Source organism: Fusarium coffeatum (assembly GCF_003316985.1).
Source record: "Fusarium coffeatum strain FIESC_28 chromosome Unknown BRIP53273_contig_9, whole genome shotgun sequence".
Lineage (NCBI taxonomy): Eukaryota > Fungi > Ascomycota > Sordariomycetes > Hypocreales > Nectriaceae > Fusarium > Fusarium coffeatum.
Window position 1 is genome coordinate 189,841 of NW_022157808.1, and position 24,925 is coordinate 214,765.

The 24,925-nt window shown below is 48.9% G+C and overlaps 9 protein-coding genes across 9 annotated transcripts; 3 read left to right on the forward strand and 6 right to left on the reverse strand.

Annotated features, from left to right (window-relative positions):
- Window positions 1-524: 524 nt before the first annotated feature.
- Window positions 525-1,274, reverse strand: FIESC28_00413 (uncharacterized protein; the record flags this gene model as incomplete). The annotated part of the gene is made up of 1 exon (XM_031154564.1): window positions 525-1,274. The coding sequence occupies one exon, from the start codon at window positions 1,272-1,274 to the stop codon at window positions 525-527; it is 750 nt and encodes a 249-aa protein (XP_031021423.1).
- A 980-nt stretch (window positions 1,275-2,254) lies between these two features.
- Window positions 2,255-3,670, forward strand: FIESC28_00414 (uncharacterized protein; the record flags this gene model as incomplete). The annotated part of the gene is made up of 3 exons (XM_031154565.1): window positions 2,255-2,318; window positions 2,377-3,153; window positions 3,204-3,670. 3 exons carry the CDS (start codon window positions 2,255-2,257, stop codon window positions 3,668-3,670), a joined length of 1,308 nt encoding a protein of 435 aa, XP_031021424.1.
- Window positions 3,671-5,173: 1,503 nt separating this feature from the next.
- On the forward strand, window positions 5,174-6,532 carry FIESC28_00415 (uncharacterized protein; the record flags this gene model as incomplete). Its single annotated transcript, XM_031154566.1, has 1 exon — window positions 5,174-6,532. The coding sequence occupies one exon, from the start codon at window positions 5,174-5,176 to the stop codon at window positions 6,530-6,532; it is 1,359 nt and encodes a 452-aa protein (XP_031021425.1).
- A 136-nt stretch (window positions 6,533-6,668) lies between these two features.
- On the reverse strand, window positions 6,669-7,462 carry FIESC28_00416 (uncharacterized protein; the record flags this gene model as incomplete). The annotated part of the gene is made up of 2 exons (XM_031154567.1): window positions 6,669-7,049; window positions 7,100-7,462. The coding sequence occupies 2 exons, from the start codon at window positions 7,460-7,462 to the stop codon at window positions 6,669-6,671; spliced, it is 744 nt and encodes a 247-aa protein (XP_031021426.1).
- A 392-nt stretch (window positions 7,463-7,854) lies between these two features.
- On the reverse strand, window positions 7,855-9,417 carry FIESC28_00417 (uncharacterized protein; the record flags this gene model as incomplete). The annotated part of the gene is made up of 1 exon (XM_031154568.1): window positions 7,855-9,417. The coding sequence occupies one exon, from the start codon at window positions 9,415-9,417 to the stop codon at window positions 7,855-7,857; it is 1,563 nt and encodes a 520-aa protein (XP_031021427.1).
- Window positions 9,418-9,780: 363 nt separating this feature from the next.
- Window positions 9,781-13,423, reverse strand: FIESC28_00418 (uncharacterized protein; the record flags this gene model as incomplete). The annotated part of the gene is made up of 6 exons (XM_031154569.1): window positions 9,781-9,844; window positions 9,931-10,914; window positions 11,599-12,168; window positions 12,220-12,820; window positions 12,874-12,967; window positions 13,016-13,423. The coding sequence occupies 6 exons, from the start codon at window positions 13,421-13,423 to the stop codon at window positions 9,781-9,783; spliced, it is 2,721 nt and encodes a 906-aa protein (XP_031021428.1).
- Window positions 13,424-14,313: 890 nt separating this feature from the next.
- Window positions 14,314-15,343, reverse strand: FIESC28_00419 (uncharacterized protein; the record flags this gene model as incomplete). Its single annotated transcript, XM_031154570.1, has 2 exons — window positions 14,314-14,766; window positions 14,816-15,343. 2 exons carry the CDS (start codon window positions 15,341-15,343, stop codon window positions 14,314-14,316), a joined length of 981 nt encoding a protein of 326 aa, XP_031021429.1.
- A 1,278-nt stretch (window positions 15,344-16,621) lies between these two features.
- On the forward strand, window positions 16,622-18,880 carry FIESC28_00420 (uncharacterized protein; the record flags this gene model as incomplete). Its single annotated transcript, XM_031154571.1, has 1 exon — window positions 16,622-18,880. The coding sequence occupies one exon, from the start codon at window positions 16,622-16,624 to the stop codon at window positions 18,878-18,880; it is 2,259 nt and encodes a 752-aa protein (XP_031021430.1).
- A 107-nt stretch (window positions 18,881-18,987) lies between these two features.
- FIESC28_00421 (uncharacterized protein) lies at window positions 18,988-24,745 on the reverse strand (the record flags this gene model as incomplete). The annotated part of the gene is made up of 6 exons (XM_031154572.1): window positions 18,988-19,067; window positions 19,119-19,238; window positions 19,299-19,464; window positions 19,514-20,398; window positions 20,452-21,001; window positions 21,339-24,745. 6 exons carry the CDS (start codon window positions 24,743-24,745, stop codon window positions 18,988-18,990), a joined length of 5,208 nt encoding a protein of 1,735 aa, XP_031021431.1.
- Window positions 24,746-24,925: the final 180 nt, after the last annotated feature.

The window sequence follows — 24,925 nt, forward strand, 5'->3', positions numbered from 1 at the left end:
TTTGGAGATCGCATTATGCTGGTATAGGAAAGAATTCTTAGAATATGAGCTGAGGAGTTAACCGCGGTGTGGCCATTACGATGTTGAGGTTAGATGAGCGTCAAGGCAGTGAGCGTAAATCATGCTGAATTTGGGGGCGGAAGCCTGTTTGGGTAGGGCCTGTGGACCCGCCCCACCGCCCAGTACGGGACGCATAGGTACCTAGGTAATGTTAAGAAAGCACCGGACGAGGGGCCCTTCCTTATAAACCATGCTTTATTACGGACAACGCACGCGCAGATACAAGGATGCAGAGAATGAAGATGTAGGTGGACTTTTAATTCGTATACCACATTGAAAGCTTGCTTGTACACCGGAAACAGCAAGCATGTCCACGATGTGCCACTGACCATTAATACCGGTTGGCTCGCTAAATCTCAGCGACGCTCACTGCAGGGAACCATCTAACCTCCACCGGTCTGGTCGACACCATCCAGTTCGTTTCATAGCAGCAGTAAAGGCGACAAATGTTACGCCCATCATCACTAATCTTCCTCTTCCACCTCATAAACACCAAATGTGGCCTTCCTTATCTCGCACATTCTCAGTATCTCTGCTTCGCTACCATACAGCACCGACATGAAGACCCTATCACAAACAATGTCAGGCTCCGAGTGAATCGGGCTATCATCCCTTCCCCAGCTAAATCGAATGACTTGATCTTGTCTAGCCTCGACTCTGGGTTCATTCTGGAACTTATTTTCAAGCCATACTCGCGATGCCATGTCTGCTTCTTCATAGCTCGCATACGGGGGTGGAGATGAACCTGGACGTGACCAATAACGAAATAGCTCGCGGCTTTCACTTTTCGTTGCGAATGTGTGCTCCGACGGCACCAGCATGAGTGTTGATGGTCCGAGCAAGGTAATGGCATATTTGCTGCGCACAACATCTTCGCGACCTTTGTCGTAGCGATACATAGGTCCGTCTTGATGCCACCTTGTGATTCTGAACTCATCGCTGGGCTTCGTGACTCGAATGGTGAACCAGCATGCCTCTTTGTCCTTTGCATTTCCGACACAGTCATTTTGGGTTATGCGCAGGAACGTCGCGATTGCGGGGTGGATATCCTTTGCTGTGCCATCGGAGTATTTGGCCAGAAATTTGGACGCTTCGGGCGGCGTTGATCCATCGACGAAGCCGAAATAATTGAGCGTTGAAGCTTTGGTCGTGGATTTGATGAGAGGAAGAGGGGCTGCATTCGCAAGAACTGCGAATGGTGGTTGGTTAGCCATGTTGGGCTTTGCTGTCAACAGAGTAGACGCCGTTTGCGAAGATGTAGGTCATAAGCAGATTATTATACACAAGACTTTACGTTACCCAGGGAGTCATTCAGGTAAACAAGGTTTCACAAATCTCCGTATATGGACTGTTTGTTGCCTTTCTGCCAGTCAACGTTCAACAACGCTGGTGACCGAGTGAGTCATGCTCTCTTGTGTAAGCATCGGAGAGGACCATGATACTTCCAGAAGATAAATTATTGGAGAACCTTCTCTGCCATCCTCCCGCGCACGCGATTCGGAGACGAGCTCAAGCAATAATAAAGTCGTATGATAGGAAGTGATAACAGATGGCAGTAGTGTTGACTGGACCTCAAGTTCTCCAATTCTGTGTGGATGGATTGCTGGAAATTGGGATGGATGTCACAACCCAAATTTAGTTTGTCCACCAATTTTAGCACAGCCTCACAGGGCTGAATGAGCATCCACCATCACGGCAACCAAGAGGAGGCCTCAATATGAGACCATGAATGACGCTCAGAGACAGATCTCAATACCGATCTGTAAAAGAAAGGATCTAACCAAGATGTACAAAGTAGGTGCATTACTGGCGTTGAAGCCAATCCAATTGCAAGTGATATCGCGTACAGGACATCCAGTAGCATCGATCCTCCATCAGCGATTGACGGCACCGCCTTCATCCTCACTTGAGCCAATCCAGCCGTAGGATTTCACCTAACAAAGGTCCAAAGGCTTGATTGCTCCAAATGGCTTAGCAGGCCGTCATCCTTCAACAAGCGACTCCAACGGATATAAAGCTGTGGGTTTCACGACAGATCCTTCTACGACGCTACCCCAGCTGAGAAATTAGCGGCAGGTTTAGAGCACAGCCTCCGGCGATGGACTTGAAGATTTAAAACCACGACCATAAGCCGCCTTTGTTCTTGCTGTTATTTCCCCAAGTTCTAGAGGTACTTCGTTACCATTTGAACAAGATGTCATTTTTAAACAAGTTTAAGAAGGAATTTGAAGGGCTCAACTTGGGGAGCCAGCAGGGAGGTAAGGCATCCATCGTAGGGGTCGGGTTACTGAGTGTCATTCGCTAACGGGATGGCAGGCGCTCCTCCTCCAGTACCCGATGCTCATAACCCGAATTACCAACAATACGGGAGCAATTCCTATCAAGGACAGCAGAGTTATCAAGGAAATGCACCATCTCCGTCTCCATATGGCGCACCGCAACAGTCATACAATTCAGGACAACCGCAGCAGAATCCGGGCTTCCAAGCTTACACCGGCCCGCCATACAATGGTCACTCCTCTTTCAGTGGACAGCAGCCTGGATATCAACCACCACAGCAGCAGTCACACCAACCGCCACCACAACAACAACAGCCTCAACAGCAGTACTCAGGCCATCATCAATCGTACAGTCCTCAACCACCCCCGTACAACCCTTCAACACAAACACCGCAACAGCCACAGCATCAACCATGGTCACCGCCGCCCGCTTCAATGACAAGCCCACCAAGCGTGCACCCGCCGGTCGCAGCGACATCATACGGTGCCGCTCCATCAATTACCTCTCCATGTCCGACACCACCACGCTGGATTGCACACTGGTCGGAGAAGGACCAACAATGGTACTACGTTGAAACATCAGGCAGAAGCACATGGCAAGCGCCATCTGATCTTCCTCCACTGGCAGCCATGCCCGCTTTCCCAGGCAGTCTGCATACAGCGAACAGAGGACCACAACAGCCACAGTACGTAAACCCGCAAGACTCACGACCAAGTCTACCCGAGGGTGGGAAGAAGTCGTCCTCTCTTCTTGCGGCAGCTGGTGGCTTCACTGCGGGTGGCGTAGCTGGCTTCTTCGTCAAGGACCGCATCGGTGAGTCAATCCGTTACTACGTGCGATTATTTGCTAACTCAATCGCGCAGACAAACGCAAAGCAAAGAAGCGCCACGGAAAAGGCACAGAAGACTTCGCCGACTTCGTCGAATACCCCGCCTGGGACGTCGGTCTCGATTGCAACGTCTGCGACCAAGCCATCAGCGGTCCCTACGCGCACTGCAAGAAATGCGACGGCGGCGACTACGACATTTGTCGCGATTGTCTTGCGCAGGGACAGACATGCGATGGCAAGGGAAAACATAGCCTTGTCAAGGTGTATCCCAAGTATTACTGCGATATCTGCAACGTCTTGATCAAGGGCGAGTTTTACTACTGCGCTATCTGCAATGATGGCGATTGGGATACGTGTAGGAGGTGTTTTGACAAAGGATATACTTGTAAGGCGGCGGAGTGTGGAGGACGGCATGACATGACGAATTTGTATATTCCGGATGTCAAGTTTAAGAAGAGTGGAAAGGTCGATACGAGTAGTAGTAGTTCGGATTCTGATTAGTTGGGTAGTATTTAATTGTCATCTTGCACTTCAACTACGAGGTTCATCTGTGTCGCAGCGTAGTATGGGTGTCGCGCATATCTTCCGTCACTTAGCGTGGGAAGCAATGGAGTGTACGATCGGGGCATGTCTTCACGGGGCCAATATAAGATCACAACGACGGTTGGTTCGATTGATCGTCGGGGTCGCTACGTTGTCGGGGCGTTGGCATGGCGGACTGGCTTATGCTTACATGGTATATCGCACGACGTGGATTGCAATCGATCGGCCAACGGCGGTTGGCGGCTGTCGTATTGGCTATTGGATCACGGACGACTCGTTTGTCGCGATGACTTGTGGTGGTTCTTTGGGGTAGCCGTCGAGACAACGCCCCAAAAGGTGGCGAAGGCGCACCCGCCGCCAGAATTGTGGTCTCAAGCTCGGTCTTGGTACGTATCTCGCGAGGAACGTAGTAGCACGAATCGGCAGCGGGGGGTTGAGGACGTGAAGCGGCATTGGAGATGTCTGGACGATCCAACAGAAGGCCGTCAGACGGGCGTAACCGTAGTTGCTAAGCGTCCTGCGCATCGTCTGTAGAGCCTCGAAACAGGCTCAATTGACACTCCTCCGCGTATATTGTATCAGCTCGAGGATTTTGAGCTTCGTTCGAGGGTGCTTCGGTCGGGCGAACATCGCATCGGGTTATTCGAATGGCGCTCTGCGTGCTAATGCGACCGCGCAAGAGGGCAATTGAGGGCTCGTAATGCCAGGGTTAGAAACAAGCGCATAGAGGCGTTCACTAGATTCGATCCGGGTATGAAGCTTTGCTGGTTGTGCGATGCGGGAAGCTTTACGTCCTTTGTTGTTGTTGTACTTGCATTGAATGTCGCTATCCCTCGCTGGTGGGCTACTGTAAGCTGGCGAGTACTCCAGTGGAGTGGATCATCGTAGGCCAATCATAGTCTGGATTAGTCAAAACATCGACATCTCAAAATTGGATCTAACCTGTAGCTTGAGGTGTTCAGAGTTTGAATGAGAAAAAGGATAACTTTTTCATCCATATGGCAGACCATGATTCTGGTATTTAATGAGTCATAATATGGTCATAAGCGGGATCCAAAATGGCATCAACACAATCCGAGAGAGTTGCGTACAACTCTAACGTGAAATGGTTATCTTGCCGTCATAATCTCTCGAACGCTATATACCGAGATAATTCCACCAAGATGAACCCATTGAGCCAATAAATGCGAAATAGCGTTGAGGTTCATATTCCTTTGAAAATAGGCAGTGCAGTAGAGAGAGTGTATCTCTTTGACGCCTGAACCATACCTCACGCAAAGTTTCACGGACGCAAGTTTTCTCATGGGGTGCGCGCATTCTAAGTTTTCAATGAATAGAAATATTTAATAAAAAGCCATCAGTACTCCCCTCTCACTAAGCACCATTTCTCTCTCTCATAAAGCATCTGCAACTCAATCTGTCAGCTTCTGAACATACAACATCGCCTGAATCACTTACAAAATGGGTCGCAAAAACGCAGCTCGACGCAGGGCAGCTCAAGATGAGCCAAGCTCTGCGCAAAAGAAAGTCGTCGAAAATGATGTGACTCCGAGTGGCTCAGCCCACACAAACATCGACCTTATGAACCCTGCTTCTCGAGGAGTTGCTCAGTTCCCACGATTTGGCGAATTCCCATGTGACATTCGAACATTGATATGGGAGCAAGTCCTATTGAGTCAGCGACTCATTCGTATCTCCCTCGAAAAGAGAGAATTGTCTGCCCGCAACAGAAACCAGCGAAACAAGGCGACGAAGGCCAAGGCCAAGGGCAGGGAAAAGAACTCATTCAAGCAAGACGCAGAATCACCCCAGGACGACATCCCCAAGAAGCCATATTGCGTCGTCGTGGAAGAGCGATATGCCATGAACAAGCTTTTCCATGTCTGCACCGAGTCGCGCGATACTGCAAACCGCTTCTACCGCGTGAAGATACCTTGTATCTACCGATGGGGAAGCAAGACTCAGGAAGGGACATTCTACTTCCGCCCGGACCTCGACAACATTCAAGTCGGCATCTCGGAGTATTTCCCAGACTTTGCCTTCAATTTATATCAGCTTGACCCACGATACGTGGGTCTTGTCAACCTTACTCTCCCATTCCAGCCCAACATTCAGAAGCTCATGGACATGGACGATGCAGAGAAGGACATATTTCGAGGAGTACTCCTCCGGCTGGATAATGTCTCCTTTGCTCATATGCAGGAGAAGACGAGAGCTGCTCCTCCTCCTCGGCGAACGCTTGCCTATGCCCACTCTATGGCCCTCGCTGCTGCTGCTGCCGCCGCGAATAATGACTCTGACGAGCGCCAGCCACCAAAGCCACGAACGAGCTGGGAGCCAGATTGCACCGGCCCCATGTCAACTTGTATACCAAGCTTTGATAAGCTATCTCAAGATCCACGAAAGTTGGGCAACGATCACACCCGACCATATTTCTCCTTCAAGAACCCCATCCACATAGGCCTCAGCTGGTTCCGTCTGCTCGAAATTCTGGAAGCCGCCCATGAGCACAAAGTCAACTATCGCTTTATGATGAGCTATGAGACAAGTGGCAGAAACATAGCAACAAGAGAACAGGCTACGTCCTGGGTACAGAGTCAACGCAAGAACTTCAAGAGTCGTGCTCTTAGTGAAGGGATTGAGCATGGGGAGTGTGTTCAGCCTGCGATGGAATTCTGGTTGTATCCCATGGAGTGTGTTGGGTCTCTGGTTAATTATGAGGGTGCTTTGAAGACGGCTAAGGATGTCTTGGAGGGTGTTCAACTTAAGGAAGCTTTGGAGAAATGTGTACCTGAGCTTTGCCTCAGCAAATTGGTTTAGGCTGTCCGGGCGTTGCTTCAACTTCTTTTCGACGACGGGACTTGGTTCATAGAATATTCTTATTTGTCTGATAGATACAACGCAGGCCATGCATATAAGCAGCGTCAACTTCTGGTAATACCACATTAATTATCTCTTACACAAATGATCCTCCATTTGCCCCGATGACTTGTCCAGAAACCCATGAACTGCCAGGCCCAGCCAAGAATGCCGCAACTTCTGCAATCTCCTCTGGCTTTCCCAGCCTGTTCAACGGACTGAATCCCGCGATCATGTCGATCATCTCTTGTGACTTGCCCTGGAAGAACATTTCCGTAGCAGTGGGGCCTGGAGCAATGCAGTTAACAGTGATGCCGTACTTTTGTCCAAGGTCCTTGGCCATTACTCGCGTCATTTGTTCAATAGGACCCTTGGAAGCTGCGTACAGGAGATAGCGTGGTGCAACAGTGGAGTTGTGTAGGATGCCTGTTGAGACGAGAATGACACGGCCATCGCGAGGCATATGGGGAACAGCTTTCTGCAAATTGTTAGCTTGCCTCTCCTGATTCATCTGGCAGTGAAACATACTTGAACCAAGAAGTAAGGTCCCTTGACATTAAGTAGAAAGGCCTTATCGAAAGCCTCCTCCGTCGAACTCTCAAGATCATTCATGGGCGCACAAGCAGCGTTGGCCATAAGGCAATCGATCTTGCCGAACCTTTCCACTGTAGCGTTTACCAGCTTCTCAATTTCAGGAATGCTGGACACGTCGGCCTTGACGGCTAGGGCTCTATCAGAGCCAATCTTTTTTACCATCTCTTCTGCTGGGGCGCCATCGCTGGAGTAGTTGATGACAACGCTTGCGCCGTCGGCGGCGACACGTTCGATGACCGCTTTTCCGATGCCTTTGGTACTTCCCGTAACGAGGACGACTTTTCCGGCGAGAGACATGGTGTTGGGTGGGATGATGAGTAAAGATGAGGTGAAGTTGACGGGAATCAGTATTATGGAATAGTTGTGGTTTATATGTAGTATGCTCGGAAGGTCAGATGGAGACGTGGTCGGGGACATGAACGGATTCATCCAGCAGATATAGAATAGCCTTAACTCAATGTCCATCTTCGCGCCGAGCTGGAGATATCGGTTTATGCCGCTCGATTTAGTGTATATACCCAATCAAGATTAGCCTGTAAGCTAATGGCGAAGAAGTTAGTGTCAGAACTCCAACCGGAATAGCGTTTGTCTTTGTGGGAGCTGTGATGACGTCAAGATCGCTATCACTCGGTCCTTGTAGGGCTGGCAAGGCTGCAAGATCTCGACCAGAAGTAGAATGAACTGCTTTCTCATCCGCATATCGTCCCCAGTATACCAGACCATGCCGTGCTCTCCCAACCTCTTGACCCCTCTTGTACTTCTCTCCATGCTACCTTAGCGGCTGCATCGCAGGACAAGGCAGACCATAGAAACGGTTCCAGTGATTCTTGTTTCGTCGTAGACCAGGCTCTCGCACTTGGCCGCTGTTGTTCCACGATGCCCAAGAACTGAACGAACCACCCTCGAAGATCATTGCCGACTTGCTCACAGCACAGTACTCCGAGCATACCGAGCCATGTTAAAAGATCCGGCGACGCCTGGGCAACGTGTTGTTCGAGCTGACATCTGAGACGTCGTGCTAGTCGATGGTAAGGCGGCGCATATGTAATAGGGAAGATTACTCCGAGTGAAAATATCAGCAAAGCTGTTCGGATGAGATTGTTGATAGACGCAGCAGTCTCTATGTCTTCTTCAATGAGTGCCTCTTCGTCGGGGAGGGTGGCGAGAAGTCGCTGTTGTATCAGGTCTCGATGAGCTGCGAGGAGCGAAGTGTCCAGGCTCTTCAATAAACCACAGTGATAGCCCTCGATCACTGTAACCCATGCCCTCATATCGTAGATGACCTCTTGCAGAGCCGTGGTCAGTCCACCAGCGACAAGTCTATCGATCTGTTCCGAAGGCTCTTCAGTACAAGACCAAGACGCAAGATCGGCTGCATAACCAAAAAATTGTCGTCTGTCATGCGTTTCCCTGACCCGGCCATATAGCCGCGAAACAGGAAGATGTGGCCTGATTAACTTTTGCGCAGCCCTTGTCAGATCCATATAATTGAACGAAGCCTGGAATTCCGTTGACTTGAGTTTGTGTATGCCGCCTTTCAAATCAACAATCCTTATCAACGCTGTCGCATGCGCGTCGATGTGAAGTCTCCTCCCATAAACATGTATCCACGCAAGTTCCTTTAGAGGTGGATCAAACGCTCGTCGCACAATACCCTCACCATCTTCGAGGGAGACTTCAGGACCTGTGACGCTAAGAATCGCATACAGCGTCTGCTCTGGTATTTCCGCTATCGGCCGTGATATGTCTTGCAAGATGCATTTGAGGGCTTGATTGTAATGCATCAAGCTGCCCTTGTCGGTGACCTTTGCTTTCCTTCTGTAGCTAAGGCTCACAGCTGCTGACCATAGTAGGGCGTGGATCATAGCTGGACCTTGGGACATGAGCGTGTTGTAGTCGCGCGCGAATGAGGGGATGTGGAATGCCGCTGACCCGACTTCGAAGCCTGGCCAGAAGGATTGGGTGCAGTAGTGTAGGAGCATCTTGGTGTGTTGGTCGACTATCTTATCTGGTACAGTGCAGAGTAGCACTGACCGCCATCTGGTCCCCGTCGGGCCATCGATCGGTATAACAGTTCCTTGAATCTCGTCGGTAATCTTCCTTTTGTGACGATGCATTGACTTCGCCAAATAAGATCTCGCACTCGCATGACGAAGCTCTGTCTCGCGACGGTTGGTGGGATTTGTTGTTGCGATGGGCAGAAAGTAGAACTCTCTTCCATTACTGGAAACTGGACTTTGACCATTATGCATCGTGGGTTATTCCGATCTTGGGGGTGTTCCTGCTTAGTGAACGTTGGTTATGTTCATTGTGGTGTTGGCTGAGGTTGACGAGATCGTCATAATGTACTTGATGGAGTCTGCTTCCGGCTTAGGGCTGATTGGACTTGCTAGGTTGTTCATACCGATAAATCCGCACAACTTAGCGTGCTGATCAAAGTACTGAGTACTTGCCTAAATCACGGACCATAAATCTCAAGAAACGCCACACAGGCACAGACGAATTGCTATTTCTTTTCGACTTCCAGTACTTCACCTCGAGCATCTATATAAATACTTGTCAATCCTGTCTATTCATCATGTAACAACTATAACATTCTTTGGTTACTTCCCTGTCTATGGAGCCACAGGGAGATTGTCTTCTGAGGTTGAGGTGCTAACCATAAAGGTAGCCTCAATGCTGTTTTGGATTCGTACAATGTGACTGAGATGACTTTTTCTCACTCGCTCTCTCAACGACCGTCTTAACCTTGACTGTCTACATACAATTCTGGTGGGTAGTCTCTCAAATCCACATAACCTCTGGATTTGTTCCCGTCACCTTCTTGAAATGCCTCCAGAGGCACTAACCAGAAACCAGTAACGGAAGGCAATACACTCCTCGCTTCTGGCAGATGACGATATGAGCCACATCGAAAAAGCATGAGACTTTCTTCAAAATTGCATTTGGACTGGTCAATCTCCACCATATCCAGGAGTCTCTGCCACTTACTCTTACTCTCACTTGGACCGTCAACCACCATCAGCCTTGCTAGGTCATCAGTGGCTCGAGGATCTGTGGTTAGATGGTCAAAGGTCATACCTTCGCTGTCACCCAGACGTGGAACTGAGGAGGGCTTTTCTCGCGAAGTTTGGTCTGACGACATGATCGCCTCTACTACACCTTCGTGAACGACCCGCCGAAGTCGGTATATGGCTGCTTTGGCAGCATCCTTATCGATGGGGAACCCATCCAAATCTATGCCAAATGCGCCTCCGAGTGGGTATGGTATGAGAACATTCAAGAGACCCTTGCGGTCCCGGTCCTGGTTATAACAGTCCGTAGCAAATTCAATGAAATGGCTTGCCATATCCCAATAGACATCCAGAATGTCTAACTCGGGACAAATATAAAGCTTAAAATAGGTGTCCCCAGCGCAGTACCTGCATGAGATTTGAATCCGGTAGAACTTCTTTGCTATTTGTCGCGACTCTGAGCAAGTGTGGAGAAGGGGGTGCATTATCGGCTCAGTCATACTTTCTCGAATCGTCCGTAGCTCCAAATCGTAGCATCGGCTAGAGCTTGTACGGTCACCAGGATAATCGAGTGCGATCATAAGCCACCGTTCGTAGGACAGCGCTTTAAGCCAGATCATGTAACGGATATCGTATGACAGATCGGGAAACCGGGGAAAGGTTCTGGTTTCAACAGGTAAGGTGAAGACCTCAGCAGAAGGTGCGGTGTGCTGGGTAGATAACATTCTGATCCAGCTTGCAGTGTTGCGGATAGTGATAGAGAAATGGATGTGTTGATGAAGACAGGATGAGGATAATAAAGACCGTCTATTTTCTAAGGTCAGGCTTTGCAGTCGGCTTTATACCCAGAACCTTGCCTGTTTTTACCTCCAGTTATGTTAAGGTTATCACCATGCGTCTCAAGTTTACACTTTCTGCAAGACAACCTTAATGAACCCCAAATCATATCGAACAGACCTTCTACAATAGCGAACTATATGTAGCAAAAGACTTCCATTTTCTTGCACAAGTATAATAAGATTTTCACAGAGCACAATCTACCCTCTTTACAGCTTGAGGGGCTTAGAGTTATAGCTACCTATGCATCTTGAATTTGGACATCTTGCACTGCAATAGAGCCAAGTACCTAGGTAACAGAAGAACTGTCCTCCATAGCTTAGGATATAGAAATAAAGTAGCCTGAATACTAGCCTAAGCTGGCATAAGATGACCAAAGTATTTCGTCTCTTCTGCTCTCGATGGTCAATTCTTCTAACGCCCTGACAATCCCATGACTAAATATTATTCATCATTAATAAACTTGTCCTAAAGTTTTAACGCTAATAATTAAACCTCTCTCCCTTTGTCGGATTTCTCACCAACCCAGCCCCCGCAAACCCAAGCCTCGTCACTCCATCACTCATCTCCCAGGCACCATACCTCACAGGTCCAATGTCATGAACCGCATTAACAATTCCTCCAACGTTATGATTCGGATCCACGTTCCTCATAATATGCGACTCCTGCCCAACCGTCCCAAAAGCATTCGCAATCTCAAGTGGGTTAAGACTGACATCCCTGCCCAGCTCCCACCAGCCCCAGAAGGTGGGTAGCACGGAGAATATTCCTATAAGCGAAACCAGCACTGCTATCCACATCTTTTCGTAGTCTGTCACGTACACAAGTGTTGTTGTGCCGCTGTCGTATGTGACTTTTTGCTTGTCGGTTGTGTTGAACTTTGCGTACTGAAGACTTGCGCGAAACCCGAGGTTGCGGGTTAGTTCGATGACATCGTCCATGGGGTTTGACCAAGTGTCGTTGCAGCCAGGTACCAGGCCGCTCATGGTCAGGTATTGTGCTGCTGGTAGGCCATTTGAGGCGAGATCGTAGCCTGTTGCGCCGGTGAACCGCATGTAGGCTGTTGATTCGTAGAGGTTGCTGACGATGGTGTCGAAGCCGCCCAGAATGTTTCCTGAGCCACTTGCGACCAGCCCTGCAGGCAACATATACCTTTTTTGCGGTTAGTCAACCATATGAAAACGGTTGGTAGGAGTTTCTTACTTGCGCTCGATGAACTTGTCATCCTTCCAGGTTCCCACAAGTTCAACCGTATCGCCGTCCACACGTACAGGAAATTCTGCAATACCAGCATGCAGATCGCAAGTCTGAATTTTCGTTTTGCCATAACACCTATCTTCGTCTTTGTAAAGCGTCGTATATCGTAGAAACGCCCCATCAGGCATAGCATAAACAGAATAGTCGGTATATTCGGTAATATTTACCTGGAAAAAGCTTGCCCCGTTCATAGCATCTTTCAAACTCGCTTGGTCTGCGCCAACGGTGAGGTTGTAGTCCCGCGTCGTCTCGGTACAGTTGACCTGGAAGCCGAAACCCTGGACTTTTGTCGTGCAGTTGGTACAGGTCGTATCGAAAGCGGCCATTTCGTCACGGCGGCTATAGCTATGTGCAACATTGCTGAAGTTTTTGCTGAGTAGCGACGTTGAGTGGGTTCGGCCTGTGACAATGCAGGCGTAGTCCTCGGGTAGTTCCCGCGCGATGTGGAAATTCATCTTCCCTTGTTGTGTTTCGTAGTAATTTGTTGTTGCCGAAGCCCGTTGCATCAGTGGGCCTCGCATGACGGATAATGTCATCAAGATGGACGCTGTACCCGTGTAAGAACTCCATATCGATGCCTTGAGCGGTCGGTCGTCTTACCTATGCCCAGAGTCTTGGACTTCCAAGTAAACAGGTTAACAGCAGCCTGTATTATGCCCGTTGAAGAGCCATACACAGCTTGTAATTGTTGTAACTAAATATCATCAGCACCAATGCCTCGTAGAAAGGGTCCGATACTCACAGTGACTGGCTTCCCAGCAGTCCTCCAATATGATATCGCCGCTCCTTCTGTGAAAGCACAAGCAAGAAAGGCACCCGATAACGCCGACGTCAAAGCCAACCAAACGGTAGGCTGTATATGCTCATCCCAGTTCTTGACAGGTACTCCATCACTGTACTTCAATATCAGGCCAGCCGCAATAGTTCCTATCAAGGCCAGCAACCACATGCTAAGCCCACGATACGGAAACCGTGTCCAAAATCCGGGGAGCCATGGTTGACTCAATCTCGCGTACTGTGCCGCGAAAGGCGTGGGAAGGTCTTCCAGGCGATGCCATGATTTCCTATCGCCGGCACCGCTGCCAAGCTTTCCACCTATAAACTCATCCTTCAAGGGCCAAGGTGATCCAATGCCTGTGGGATCAGACATTATGAGAGAAAGGGAATGTCTTGGCAGCGTGAGCCAGAGTAAAACACGAGAAAATGAATGAAAGAAGTGGGTAGCGACTGTTGAGAGTCGTTGACCTTCGGATACAAAGACAGATTGGAAATGCAAAATGGAGGTGAAGGAAAGAATTCTTTGGTTTCATCTCAAGTATCTGGCGTAAGTCAAAGAACAGAACAATTGCCGGAAACGCATGAGGCGCTAGTACACGGGCCTCTTCGCTGGCGAATCAAGAATGACCATGCTGGTGGAAACTGGAGATCTCAATCACCAATACGAGCATTAGCGTCAGGGAATGACTTCATGGCTCCGCTGGTAGTGGAGTTGAGAAGAGAAATTGTGCCACTTGATTGTGATCATCGACTCGAACCGGAACTTGGCATGATTTTCTAGATCGCCTTAGTGAGATGAAGGGTCTGCTAGTCAGCTAGCTAAGTTGATGGCATCGCTCTTTGATTGGGCTTTTGTTTCATGTCGTTCCCTGATATCTAAATCGCCTTGAGATACTGTTTCTACCTTTTGTCCCGGCATCGCCGCCCTGATGCTTTTTCTCCAGGTTACATCCTTGTGGATCGGCTGGCCCCTTGAATTAGTTCCCGGGCCTCATGCCGGTAATTGTATCCGCGACTCCCCGGACAGGCTATTGGCCCAGCATGCGCATATCAGCCTTGTGTCTCTCAACAACTGGCTGTTTACTTAGTTGAGCTTTGACTTCGTCCGTGAGTGAGGGGCTTGAAAAGTTGAAGGGTTACCCCTAAAACGAGGGTAGAATAAGGCTGGCGGGACATTGTTCGGAAGAATCAATTGCGCAATCCTATGACAGAAGTAGAATTAAAGGACATATACCATGTCCATGGTCCGCAGTCTTTCTACAATTACTGCTTGAGAAAGTCGAGCAGAGCATCCTTCAGTCCCTCTCGATCTTCATACATCATCCAATGTCCCGCATTGACCACCTTGTCTGTCCATCCAGCAGCAGCAAACGGTCTCGTACTAAGGCCCATGTTCTCTGGACGCGCAACTACATCCTCCGAACCACCGACAGTGAGCACGGGAACATGCAGGGTACGATCCTCATTGGTCAAATTCTCTTCATCCTTGACATTGACGCCGCGAAGAAGAGCTTTATAGTAGTTCATTGACGTCTCTGTTGCATTTGGTTTGCTGAACTCTGCCATCCAGGCGGCTTTGTCTTCTTCGGTCATGTAGCTGGGCAGAGGGGTGATTGTGTTGTTGTTAAGCCATGCACGAGCTGCGCCTAGGGCACCGAGATTCTCTGTCCATTTGAGGTTCTCGGCGGGGAATACTAAGTGGAAGAATGACTCAAGCTATGGACTATTAGTACTGCTGCATCAGCTTGTCGGTGAGACCACGTACATGTTGAGCAGCAAGACTTGCCCCATCGTGAGAATTGAAAAAGTAAAAGTATCCAAATGGCATGTTCCCAAATTCTTTGAGGCTTTTCGCATTGATGGTATCGATATCCAACAAGATTCCCGGCGGGCCATATCCAAGTGAGAGAAAAACAACCTTTTCAAAGCGGTCAGGATGCCAGACAACGGCGCGTGATACAATACTGACGCCCCAGTCATGACCGACCCCGACAACCTTATCCAGACCTTCATTGTCGAGGATTTCTGTTAGATGCTTACTCATATCTTTCAGATTGTAGGCTTCAATCTCGAGGGGCATGTCACTATCTCCATATCCGAGACAATCTGGTGCTACGACACCGTAGCCTGCTGTGGAGAGATCTTCGATTTGGTACTTCCAGTCATGGCGGGTAGCAGGGTAGCCATGAATTAGAAGGACGGTTGATTTGTTTTCCTTTGCTGGGACGTAGTCGTAGGTATATTTTCGTCCATCGGACGTGGTGATGCTCTTGGTTTGAAGATTAGAGACCATGATGGATATTTAGATGGATGATGCGATGAATGTCTACGAAGAGAATCGAGATCCTTTTGATCATACTTATATAGAAATCGATGGGAGCGTCAAGCTCAAGCAATTCGTTACATCGCTGACCGGATGAATTAAGTGGCCAATGAGGTTTGTCATCAAATGTTGCTTATGCAGTATCTCTGAAGCTGATTAGCTGGTAGTTATGACCGGAATTTCCGACTCTAGGGTCAGAAAAAAAAAGACGTCATTCTTGTAGGTAATCGTCAACTGTATGTTTTGTTTCCCGGACATTGAGGGTACTCAAAATAGCATGTAATCGCACGTCCCGATTTGCATACAGGACTTTTAGGCTGTTCTTGGTTGAGCAACCAGCTGTAAAACGATGCATCCCGAGCGTTTTTACAGAACATCGGCGCACTGTTGAACGATCCTGGATGGTCATTCGAAAGAGTTTCGACATCAACTTAACAACGTACTTCAATATCACCGGAATCGCAGGACAAACCATTTTATTCCTTTTCTGGAACCGTTTTCATGATACATCAAGTGCGAGCATATTATTTCGCGTCAGTTGTCCTGAAGCTGGAGTTACCCTACGGCCATCGCGACATCTTATCTTATCGTCGTTTGCTTATCGGATCGCCGTCTTGTATCTTATCTGTCTTGACGTCATTCAAATTTTAGCACCCAACAACTACTCTCAGGCATTGCATACAACATTGGCGAGCCGTCCCAGACTCTCGGAATCAATCCCTATCCCTTTCGCTGAAGAACACGAAACTTCCCGTCGCTAGTCAACCCCCCGAACAAATTGATCCAATGACCTTCTCCCGATAAGCCATCCCCAAGCCAAGATCGCCAAGTCTCTGGGCGTAGTCTCCATTGGTTCAAGCGGTTACCTTTAATTAAGCCTCTTTCCTGGGCACCGTCATCCACCAGCACGAAAATCAGGGCATGCGAAGACTTGGCTCTCTGCTCAGCCACGTAATTCTGCAGTACTGTAGCAAAATGGCCCAATTGATGGGGCATTTGTAGGCGATGGAGATCAGCACGTGAAATTGCTCTCATCGGGGAATTTAAGGTTGTTTTTAGTGTTGAGTTGTTCAAAGCGCTTGGTACTCTTGGCATCACCAGATGCTGACGTACCATTGCTGGGCATGTTTCTAGTCAACACTATGTAAATTTCTCGCATCCCCCTTTCCGGGCACGAGTCTTTTTTTCTCTCCCACTGTCCATTCAACACTTCGTCACCGTTGCGACAAAGGACTGCCCTGCCCTGCAATGGCTCGTCATCGCAATCGCAAATCTATCGTAGCAGACCATCCCATCCGCTCCTCCAAAAACATCCAATACCTCACCGACGAAGAGATCAACGACTTCCTCGACGATCTCGACCACGATAACGATGGACACATAAACTACCACGAGGTCGAGCGCAAACTCGACCAAGAGCATAAAGAGCTTGTTCCCAAGCCGAGCGCTCACCATGTCATCCACACCGACCACGACAACGATGCGCGCCATGCCTTTCTGCGCAGAATGATGGGCGATTCGGGCGCCGACAAAATTCCGAGAGATGAGTTTGCCAAGATGGTCAAGGAGTGGAAGATTCCCTCGCTCAAGCAGGCGAAGAAGGAAGAAGAGGAGGATAAGAGCTACATCAAGAAACTGCCGGGTTGGAGACGAATTCGCTCGTACTGGGCTGTTCATGGACCTGAGATTGTGTTTCTTGGTGTTGTGGTTGGTATGCAGTTGGCCTTTGGAATATGGCAACTCGTCAAGTACCAGACCACGCCCAAATACCGGAATGGGTTCGGCTGGGGTATCGTCATGGCCAAGACCTGTGCTGGTGCACTCTACCCGACTTTCTTCTTCTTGATCCTCAGTATGTCGCGATACTTTTCTACGTGGCTGCGCAGGTCGTACCACATTTCGCGCTTCTTCAACTGGGATCTTTCGCAGGAGTTCCACATTCGTATTTCTTGCGTCGCCATCCTGCTTGCGAATTTGCATGCAATTGGGCACTTGACAGGTTCATTCCGTTCCGGAAGTAATCCGGCCAACGAGGATGAGGTGGCTGAAGTGCTTGGCGCTGATGCAGTTCCCCGTCAGTACAGCGATTTTATTCGGACCTTGCCCGGTGTCACAGGTATCGCTGGCCTTGCTCTGTTCTGGATCCTTTCCCTCTTGAGTATCCCGCAGGTGCGAAAGTGGAACTACGAAGTCTTCCAACTGGGTCACTTGCTCATGTTTCCTATCATCGGTCTCATGATGGCGCATGGTACTGCAGGTTTGTTCCAGTGGCCCATGTTCGGATACTTCCTCGCCTTCCCCACCCTCCTGGTCCTTGTCGAGCGCGTTGTTCGTATTGGTCTCGGATTCCATCGCATCAAGGCCACCATGAAGGTTCTCGACAAAGAGACTGTTGAGATCACGGCTATCATTCCGAGTGAGCGTCTTTGGAAGTACAAGGCTGGACAGTACATCTTCCTTCAAGTTCCCAAGATCAGCTTCTTCCAATGGCACCCCTTCACTGTCTCTTTCTGTCGCGGCAACAAGATGATGCTGCATATCAAGACTGACGGTAACTGGACTGAGAAGCTTCGTGAGCTTGGAGGTGAATCTGGAGAGTCGGAGATTGAAGTCGGCATCAATGGTCCTTTCGGTGCACCCGCTCAACGCTTCTACGACTTCAACCATTCCATCATCATAGGTGCTGGTATCGGTGTTACTCCCTTCTCTGGTATTCTGGCCGATCTGCAGTATAACGACGATCTCGACCACGGGGGTCCAAACCATGAAGTCGAGCATAATCACGAAGACTCGCATACCCACCATGACTCCGAAGCAACTGCAGTCCCTCCACCTAACCAGCGATCCAACTCCAACACCAGCGGAGAATCATCAAACACCGATAACGTTCCCGAGACACCCACCCGCCAGGGAAGCGTCGGCCCCGACCTCATCAACAAAGAGAAAGCACCCCATGCCGACCGAGCAGGTACCTTTGCAGACGATTACCGCCGCGTCGACTTCCACTGGATGGTCCGCGAACGAAACTACCTCCTCTGGCTCTCCGATTTACTTAATGACGTATCCATGAGTCAAGACTGGCACCGCGATCACGAGGTCGCTCCCCATCTTGACATCCGTATCAACACGCACGTAACAGCGAAGCAGAAGAAGATATCAACACACGTGTACCGCTGGCTTCTTGAGATGCACCGCACAGATGAACATCCCGCCTCCCCGCTTACAGGTCTTCTCAATCCCACCAACTTCGGACGACCAGATTTTGATCAGATTCTCGACGAGCATTACGAGGAGATGCTCAAGTTCCGAGCTAGTAAGCGACCTGATAGGAGGGATAAGGAAGACGAGAACTTTGAAGAGGATGAGGAGCTCAAGGTTGGTGTGTTTTACTGTGGTGCGCCTGTCGTGGGTGAGATCCTGGCGGATAAGTGTCGGGAGCTTACGCTGAGGGCTTGGAAGGATGGAAGTAAGTTGGAGTATCACTTTATGATTGAGGTATTTGGATAAGGATGGGTCATTTATTCTTGTGTATGAGTATACGACTTGGCATGGAATAGAACTTTTAATTTCGTTTTAGTTATGATCATAATAATTGTTCAATCATCCAACGTGCTTCATTCTTTAGCAGTAAGACAGCCTTTGAAGAATGCCAACAGCTCATTTGCATCTGTTAGCTTAAGAATACGCGCGACATCTGTATCATGTTAGTGACCTGGATCAGAGAGTTATTGGGCGAGCGACTTACAAAGATCGGGTCTGACAACAACAATGGCGCCTTGCTCAGGGTTGACGCCATATATAGAAAAGGCTTCACCGCAGCCCAGCATGTATGGGCTTGAGTCGTCAACGAAGATTCTATGAACATCTGCCGGAACATGTTAGTATTATTAGACGACTTAGGAGGCGAACAAAGAAGGAAGCTTACTCCGCAATGAATAAGGACCTGACTTAGGGAAGAAGACCTCCGGTAGTTGGTCGATCCCGATGCTCCTTCGATCCGTTTTAATAACGAGAGTGTTGAGGAAGACTTCATCTGCGTTCCTACCGGCGGGGGTAAACACGTTTATGAGACTATCGAGCTCTGAAGCGACCTGACGAAATTAGCAAAATGTCTTTGTTTTTCGAGTCCTTCCTGCGTACCTTAAGAAGACGCTCTTTAGTGTCAGCTTCAGAGCAGAAGGCCAAGATATGCCAGCGTCCATCAGCAGGAAGAACGCTATTCAAATGGAAAGGCTTTGCATCCGAGAGCCTCACTAGTGATGCACTGGGAAACCTCATTCCCACAGTAAGTCCCGAAGCAATGCTCTCGTCGCTGTCTGCCACGCATGTAAGAGCCGAGGGCTTGTACTGGGTAGCCATACCGGCAGTATACCGCCCAGCCTCAACAAACTTGTCTCGGAAGTCCTGAGCTGCGATACCGTTCTGCTTCCGGTAGTCCGATGAGAACAACTTGCTCCATGAGCGGTCGAACTCAATGAGTTTCTCTGCTGTGTCCTGTCGTTCAAGGACGTACGTCTCCAGAACTGACGGCGGCGCTCGACCGCTGAGGACATGTGCCATCTTCCACCCAATATTAAAGCCGTCTTGCAAACTGACATTCATACCCTGTCCAGCCTTAGGGGAGTGCGTATGGCAAGCATCACCCGTCAAAAAGACACGATAATCCTTTGTGAAATGATCCGCCAGTCGTTGTCCGATGACATAAGCGGACCACCATACCGTATGCGCAACGTCGATCGTATAAGGCGCAAAGATCCTCTTGACCTTCTCAATGAGACTTTGCTCTGTGACGTCTCGAGCTGTGGTGTTTGGTAGCTCGATATAGAAGCGCACAAGCTCATCACCTTCGCGAGGGATGATCATGAGGTTCCCGTCATTTTTGCTGATTAGCATGGCCTTTTTGCGAATATCGGGGAATTTGGTAATTGGGTAGACGTCCATGACGCCCCAGACTGAGTCGGTCGAGTCGCCGACCATTTTGAAGCCTAAGGACTTGCGGACTGTGCTGTGAGCGCCATCACAGCCCTATTTGACCCGACGTTAACATTGTCCTGATTCATGGATAGGAATGAACTTACTATTGCGTACTTGGCTCGGTAAGAATGTGACTTGCCGTTGTGAGTAGTGACGACTTCAACGGGGTAGTCATTCCCATCATCCACAACTTTCACACTCTCAACATGCGAATCGTACAAAACCCCACTGGTCCCACCTCTCCTCAAATGAATAATCTCCTTCAACATCAACTCATTAATCCTCGCCTGATTCAAAATAACATGAGGCATATGACTCAAACCCGTCTCAGTATCATACGCCAAATCCTTCCTCTGAAGGCTACCATTACTCTCGTTCGGCGACCAAAAGGCTACTTCCCTGACATGGTACGCTTCTTCCAACAGCGGCGTAGAGATACCTAAGTTCTCAAAGATCTCAACGGTGCGACATTGAACACCGTCTGCCTGGCCGATTGCGAGTGGCCCGGGTCGCTTTTCGAGGATTTTGAAGGGGATATCGAAACGGGCTAGCCAGATTGCTGCTGTGAGGCCAGCGGAACCGCCGCCGCAGATTATGACTTCGACTTCCTCGGATTCCATTGATGAAGTGTATTTGATAAGATAGGGAATGGAGCTAAATGTCTGGGGTATTATATCTTGGTGATGATGGTGTTGGTTCCGGGCCATTCGGCGGCGGCAAGTGTAAAGAGTGGGGTTTACCTCCACGGCAATGGCTTCGGCACCCGCTTTCCACGGATGGGGAATAAGCCCGGAAACTAGTGACGGCAGTCACTTGGCAGTCTGACTTGCACAATAACGCCGGTTTCCCATTTCCTGTCTCTTTACCTCACAAGTCTTGCGAGATCTGTTCAATTACCTTTCTAAATGAATCTTGTGATCTCAAGTCGACTTGGTCGTGGCAATCTTCATCTTGATTATGCCCCGACACGTCTCTTACACGCCATACTGACCATGGATGCATGGGTAGTCCTGGGATGTGAGAAAGCTCGGAGATAAGATAGGACAATAGGTTCATATTGCCACCGCATACTGGCCATCCCTTTCGTTGTTTGACACTTGCTACTTCTTCTTCCGTTAGGAGTCGTCCAGTGAGAAGTGAGCCCAAGAGAAGTTCTGAGCCTTTACTTTGGTTCTTACTATAGATGCGATAGTAGTTTGTTCCATCTGCGATCAACACAATGCGTAATGATAGTTCTGCACCATTCGGCATATCAGGGATCTGCTCATTCATGCTTGGCATTCGTTGTGTAGTGTGCGATGCTGCAGCACCACGCTGCAGCGACCGCAGGAATATTTGGTAGACTGTAGCAAGGTTCACGACGACATAAAAGTCATCAGAAAACTTTCTCGTCGTACAGTACATGAAGCCTCGAGCAAAGCCGCGGTGACATCGCAAGCAGAGCAAGACCGGCTGATTCCAGTCATCAAGACTAGGTAAGGCGAGCTTGATGAGTTCTAACACTGCCAGGTCTGTCTTTTGAACAGCGCCATAGCGTTGCTGATAGCGTTGATGATAGCGTTGCTGATAGTGGCTAGTATCCAACGAGGCAAGAAACCAGGAGCATACAAGGCGTCTCAAGTCTTCCCTTGCTTCTCCAGAAAAACTATCTTGAGGGATGTCTCCACTGGAACCCTCTTCTTGCAGCCCCAACAAGCGGGAGAGGATCAGTTTTGTCAAACGGGATCGCTTTAACTCGTAAGTAACTTCGCCCTCGTCAAATTGGTGGCTATACTGGAGACTTGCTGATTTAAGAGAAGGTGCTGATAGACCACGAAAGATAGCAGGCAAAGCATTTAAGAACTCTTCTCTGGGAAGAGCTACAATTAGTCTTTCCATAATAGACAGATCGGCTGCTTTGGTCATGGAAGCAACAAATTGATCTTTCCATGAGTTCCCCAGAAATACAAAATGTCCAGAAGATCTCCATGAGCTGCGATCATAGAGAAAGTCAGCTGCGTACCACTCGTAGAGGTTTCGCAAGAGGATACCTCGATAGGGCCCAAGAATTGCACGAGTAGTAATAGAATCGAGGATTTCCTCAACATAGCTGTGGTATTCAGTTTGATAGAGGTACCGTTTCTTGCCATGCACTTGGTCGTAGAATAACAGGTGATGTTGCGTATCAGTTACAGGGCAGATTAAGCACTCGAGGGCCATACCGACCCCCATTGACCGGGCCAGGGCCTCACCCTGACGCCATCCGCATGCATTGAGGAGAGTAGATCCATCCTCCGTATCTCGAAGGAAGTCAATAACACATCGGTGCGCAAATTTAACCTTCATTTCCCCATAGTGTTGAATGGGAGTCGGCAGCGGATGAAGCCCAAGATAGGTCTCAACAACAACCTCAAGGAGACCATGACAGACCAGGGAAAGCTTCTTTTCTGTTCTGGAACACATCATTGCCACCTCAACCAGGTCCCATGTACCACCAGAATTGATGATACTTTCCAGGCTACAATCTTCTGAAGCCAAGGTCATATGAAGGATAGAAATATTACCAGGATTGTGCTTGAAAGCCAGAGCTAAGTTGAAATATCGTGAGGCACAGGCGCGGTAGCTTGGCACGTCGCCATCATCACCAGATCGTTCCCACATGTCCCGAAACAGATTGACAAGGTCCCTTGGCATGTGCTCAATCCGCTCAATAAGTCTTTCCCTTTCGTAGTCAATACGAAAAGCCCGATTAACGCTGTTAAGCACAAGTACCACCCATAGAAAGACACCATCAGCCTTTTTGGCTACAAGGTTGAGAATATCCTCCCGATCGCCTGGGTTTGCGAAATTGGTTGCTTCGAGATAATGATCGGCAAACTTTCGAATATCGAATTCGGTAAGCTTGTGGATTTGTAGTGTCTCAATACCCTCAAAATGATTGTTAAATATGTACTCCTCCCGGCTAGAGACACAGGTCTTGACGTTCGGTTCCTTCGCTAACTTGTGAAATATATTTTGATTGCTGGGAGTCGTATAGAGATGTGCGCCAAGTTCCTCAGATTCATCCAGTCCATCGATTATGAGGAAGAAATTCTCTCCGACAGCTTCCAGTACCCAGAGTAAGGTAGCTTCCAGCTGCTGCATGTCCCAGTCGCCGTGGGACCACTTATGATGGAGTTCAGGCATAGCCCACCACAGCTGCTGGGCTAGTGCAATTCTATCCAGAAGTATTTGATGCGTGATCGATAGAAGGAGCCCCTTGAGGCTTCTTTCCATCGGGTTACCAGCCTTCCAGAAGTAGTGAGTTAAAATATGAACGCCGGAGCGCCAAGCGGTCAGATACTCCTTTGTTACAGAGTTGGTAGCTATGAACTTCATAAGAGTACTCTTCCCAGATCCGGGCTTTCCACAGATCCAGAACATCTTAGATTCGGAGCCAAGCCACCTAGTGAACTCAGTCGAATTATCCGAGGAGCTCGTCGTTGCCGTTGTACTGTTATGCCAGGCCATGTCGGTAGTGTCCGTTTCAGAACTGTAGCTCTCTAACGAAGAGGTATCTTCAGCCCATGGTCCCTTGTTCGAAAAGATCCATTGAAATGTTTCTGGAAAATTTTCAACAACTTGATTCTTGCGACTGTTCATCTCAGGATATCTCAGACTTGCTATGAGTTGATCGTATCTCTTCATGTCATCTTCAGTATTATGTCGACTCGTCATATCTCGCTGAACTAAAGAGGTTGACTCCGTGATATGGGAGCGAAGGTTATTCTCCGCGAGGGACAGATAGTTTTCCATGGTAGTTCGAGTTTCACCGTGTTGGTTTGTAACGTGATCTTTTATCTCGACTGCTTTCTGAGAAACCAGTAAAGACGTCTTGGTATGGCCTTCGGCGATGTTCTTGACCATGGACTGCTGGGCGATATTCAGATCTGTAAAATACTCTTGGGTGAGCAGCGCTATAGCATCTCCTTGGCTGCAAACTCTTTGTATAAGCCGAGTTTGGAAAAGCTGCTCATATCTTTTGAGATTCTTTTCCAGATCTTCCAGCTCTTTGGCACGGAATAACGTCTTGAAGCCGCTTCTAGCAACCCTAAGTCTCCCACGGATGCCCTTTCTCGAGTCCTCGTCGACGTAGAGTTGCGCAAAGCAAGTCCTGAATTTCTCAAGGCCATTGTGCGCGCCCTCTGCAATTCTGACAATTTCCTGCTGGTCGAATGTCAAAGGACCGGATACAGAAAGCTGCTTCCTCATCTCCTGATAGCTTATCGATGCATCGGCGAGGAATGTCTCAAGCCTGGGATCGGCGGTTCCGTTCTCACGGACATGGCTGTAGACTTCGAGAGCGTCTTTGCCAAATGTCACTATCTGCATAGCGTTGCATAGGATCCCGATTCCAGAGAGAACTTCAGCTCCCGACATTTTGAATGTCGGAGCAAACCTAGTTGCTCAGATTGATAAAAAGACAAGTCCCTGGAAGCTCAGAAAAGATGCAAAGACACGACGTGGGAACATCACTTGGAGAGGAAAGGCGGGGTCGGCAAATGCGCCTGAAGAGTAAGCTGAAACAATTTCGCGGTTGCAATAATCAGAAATTACTTT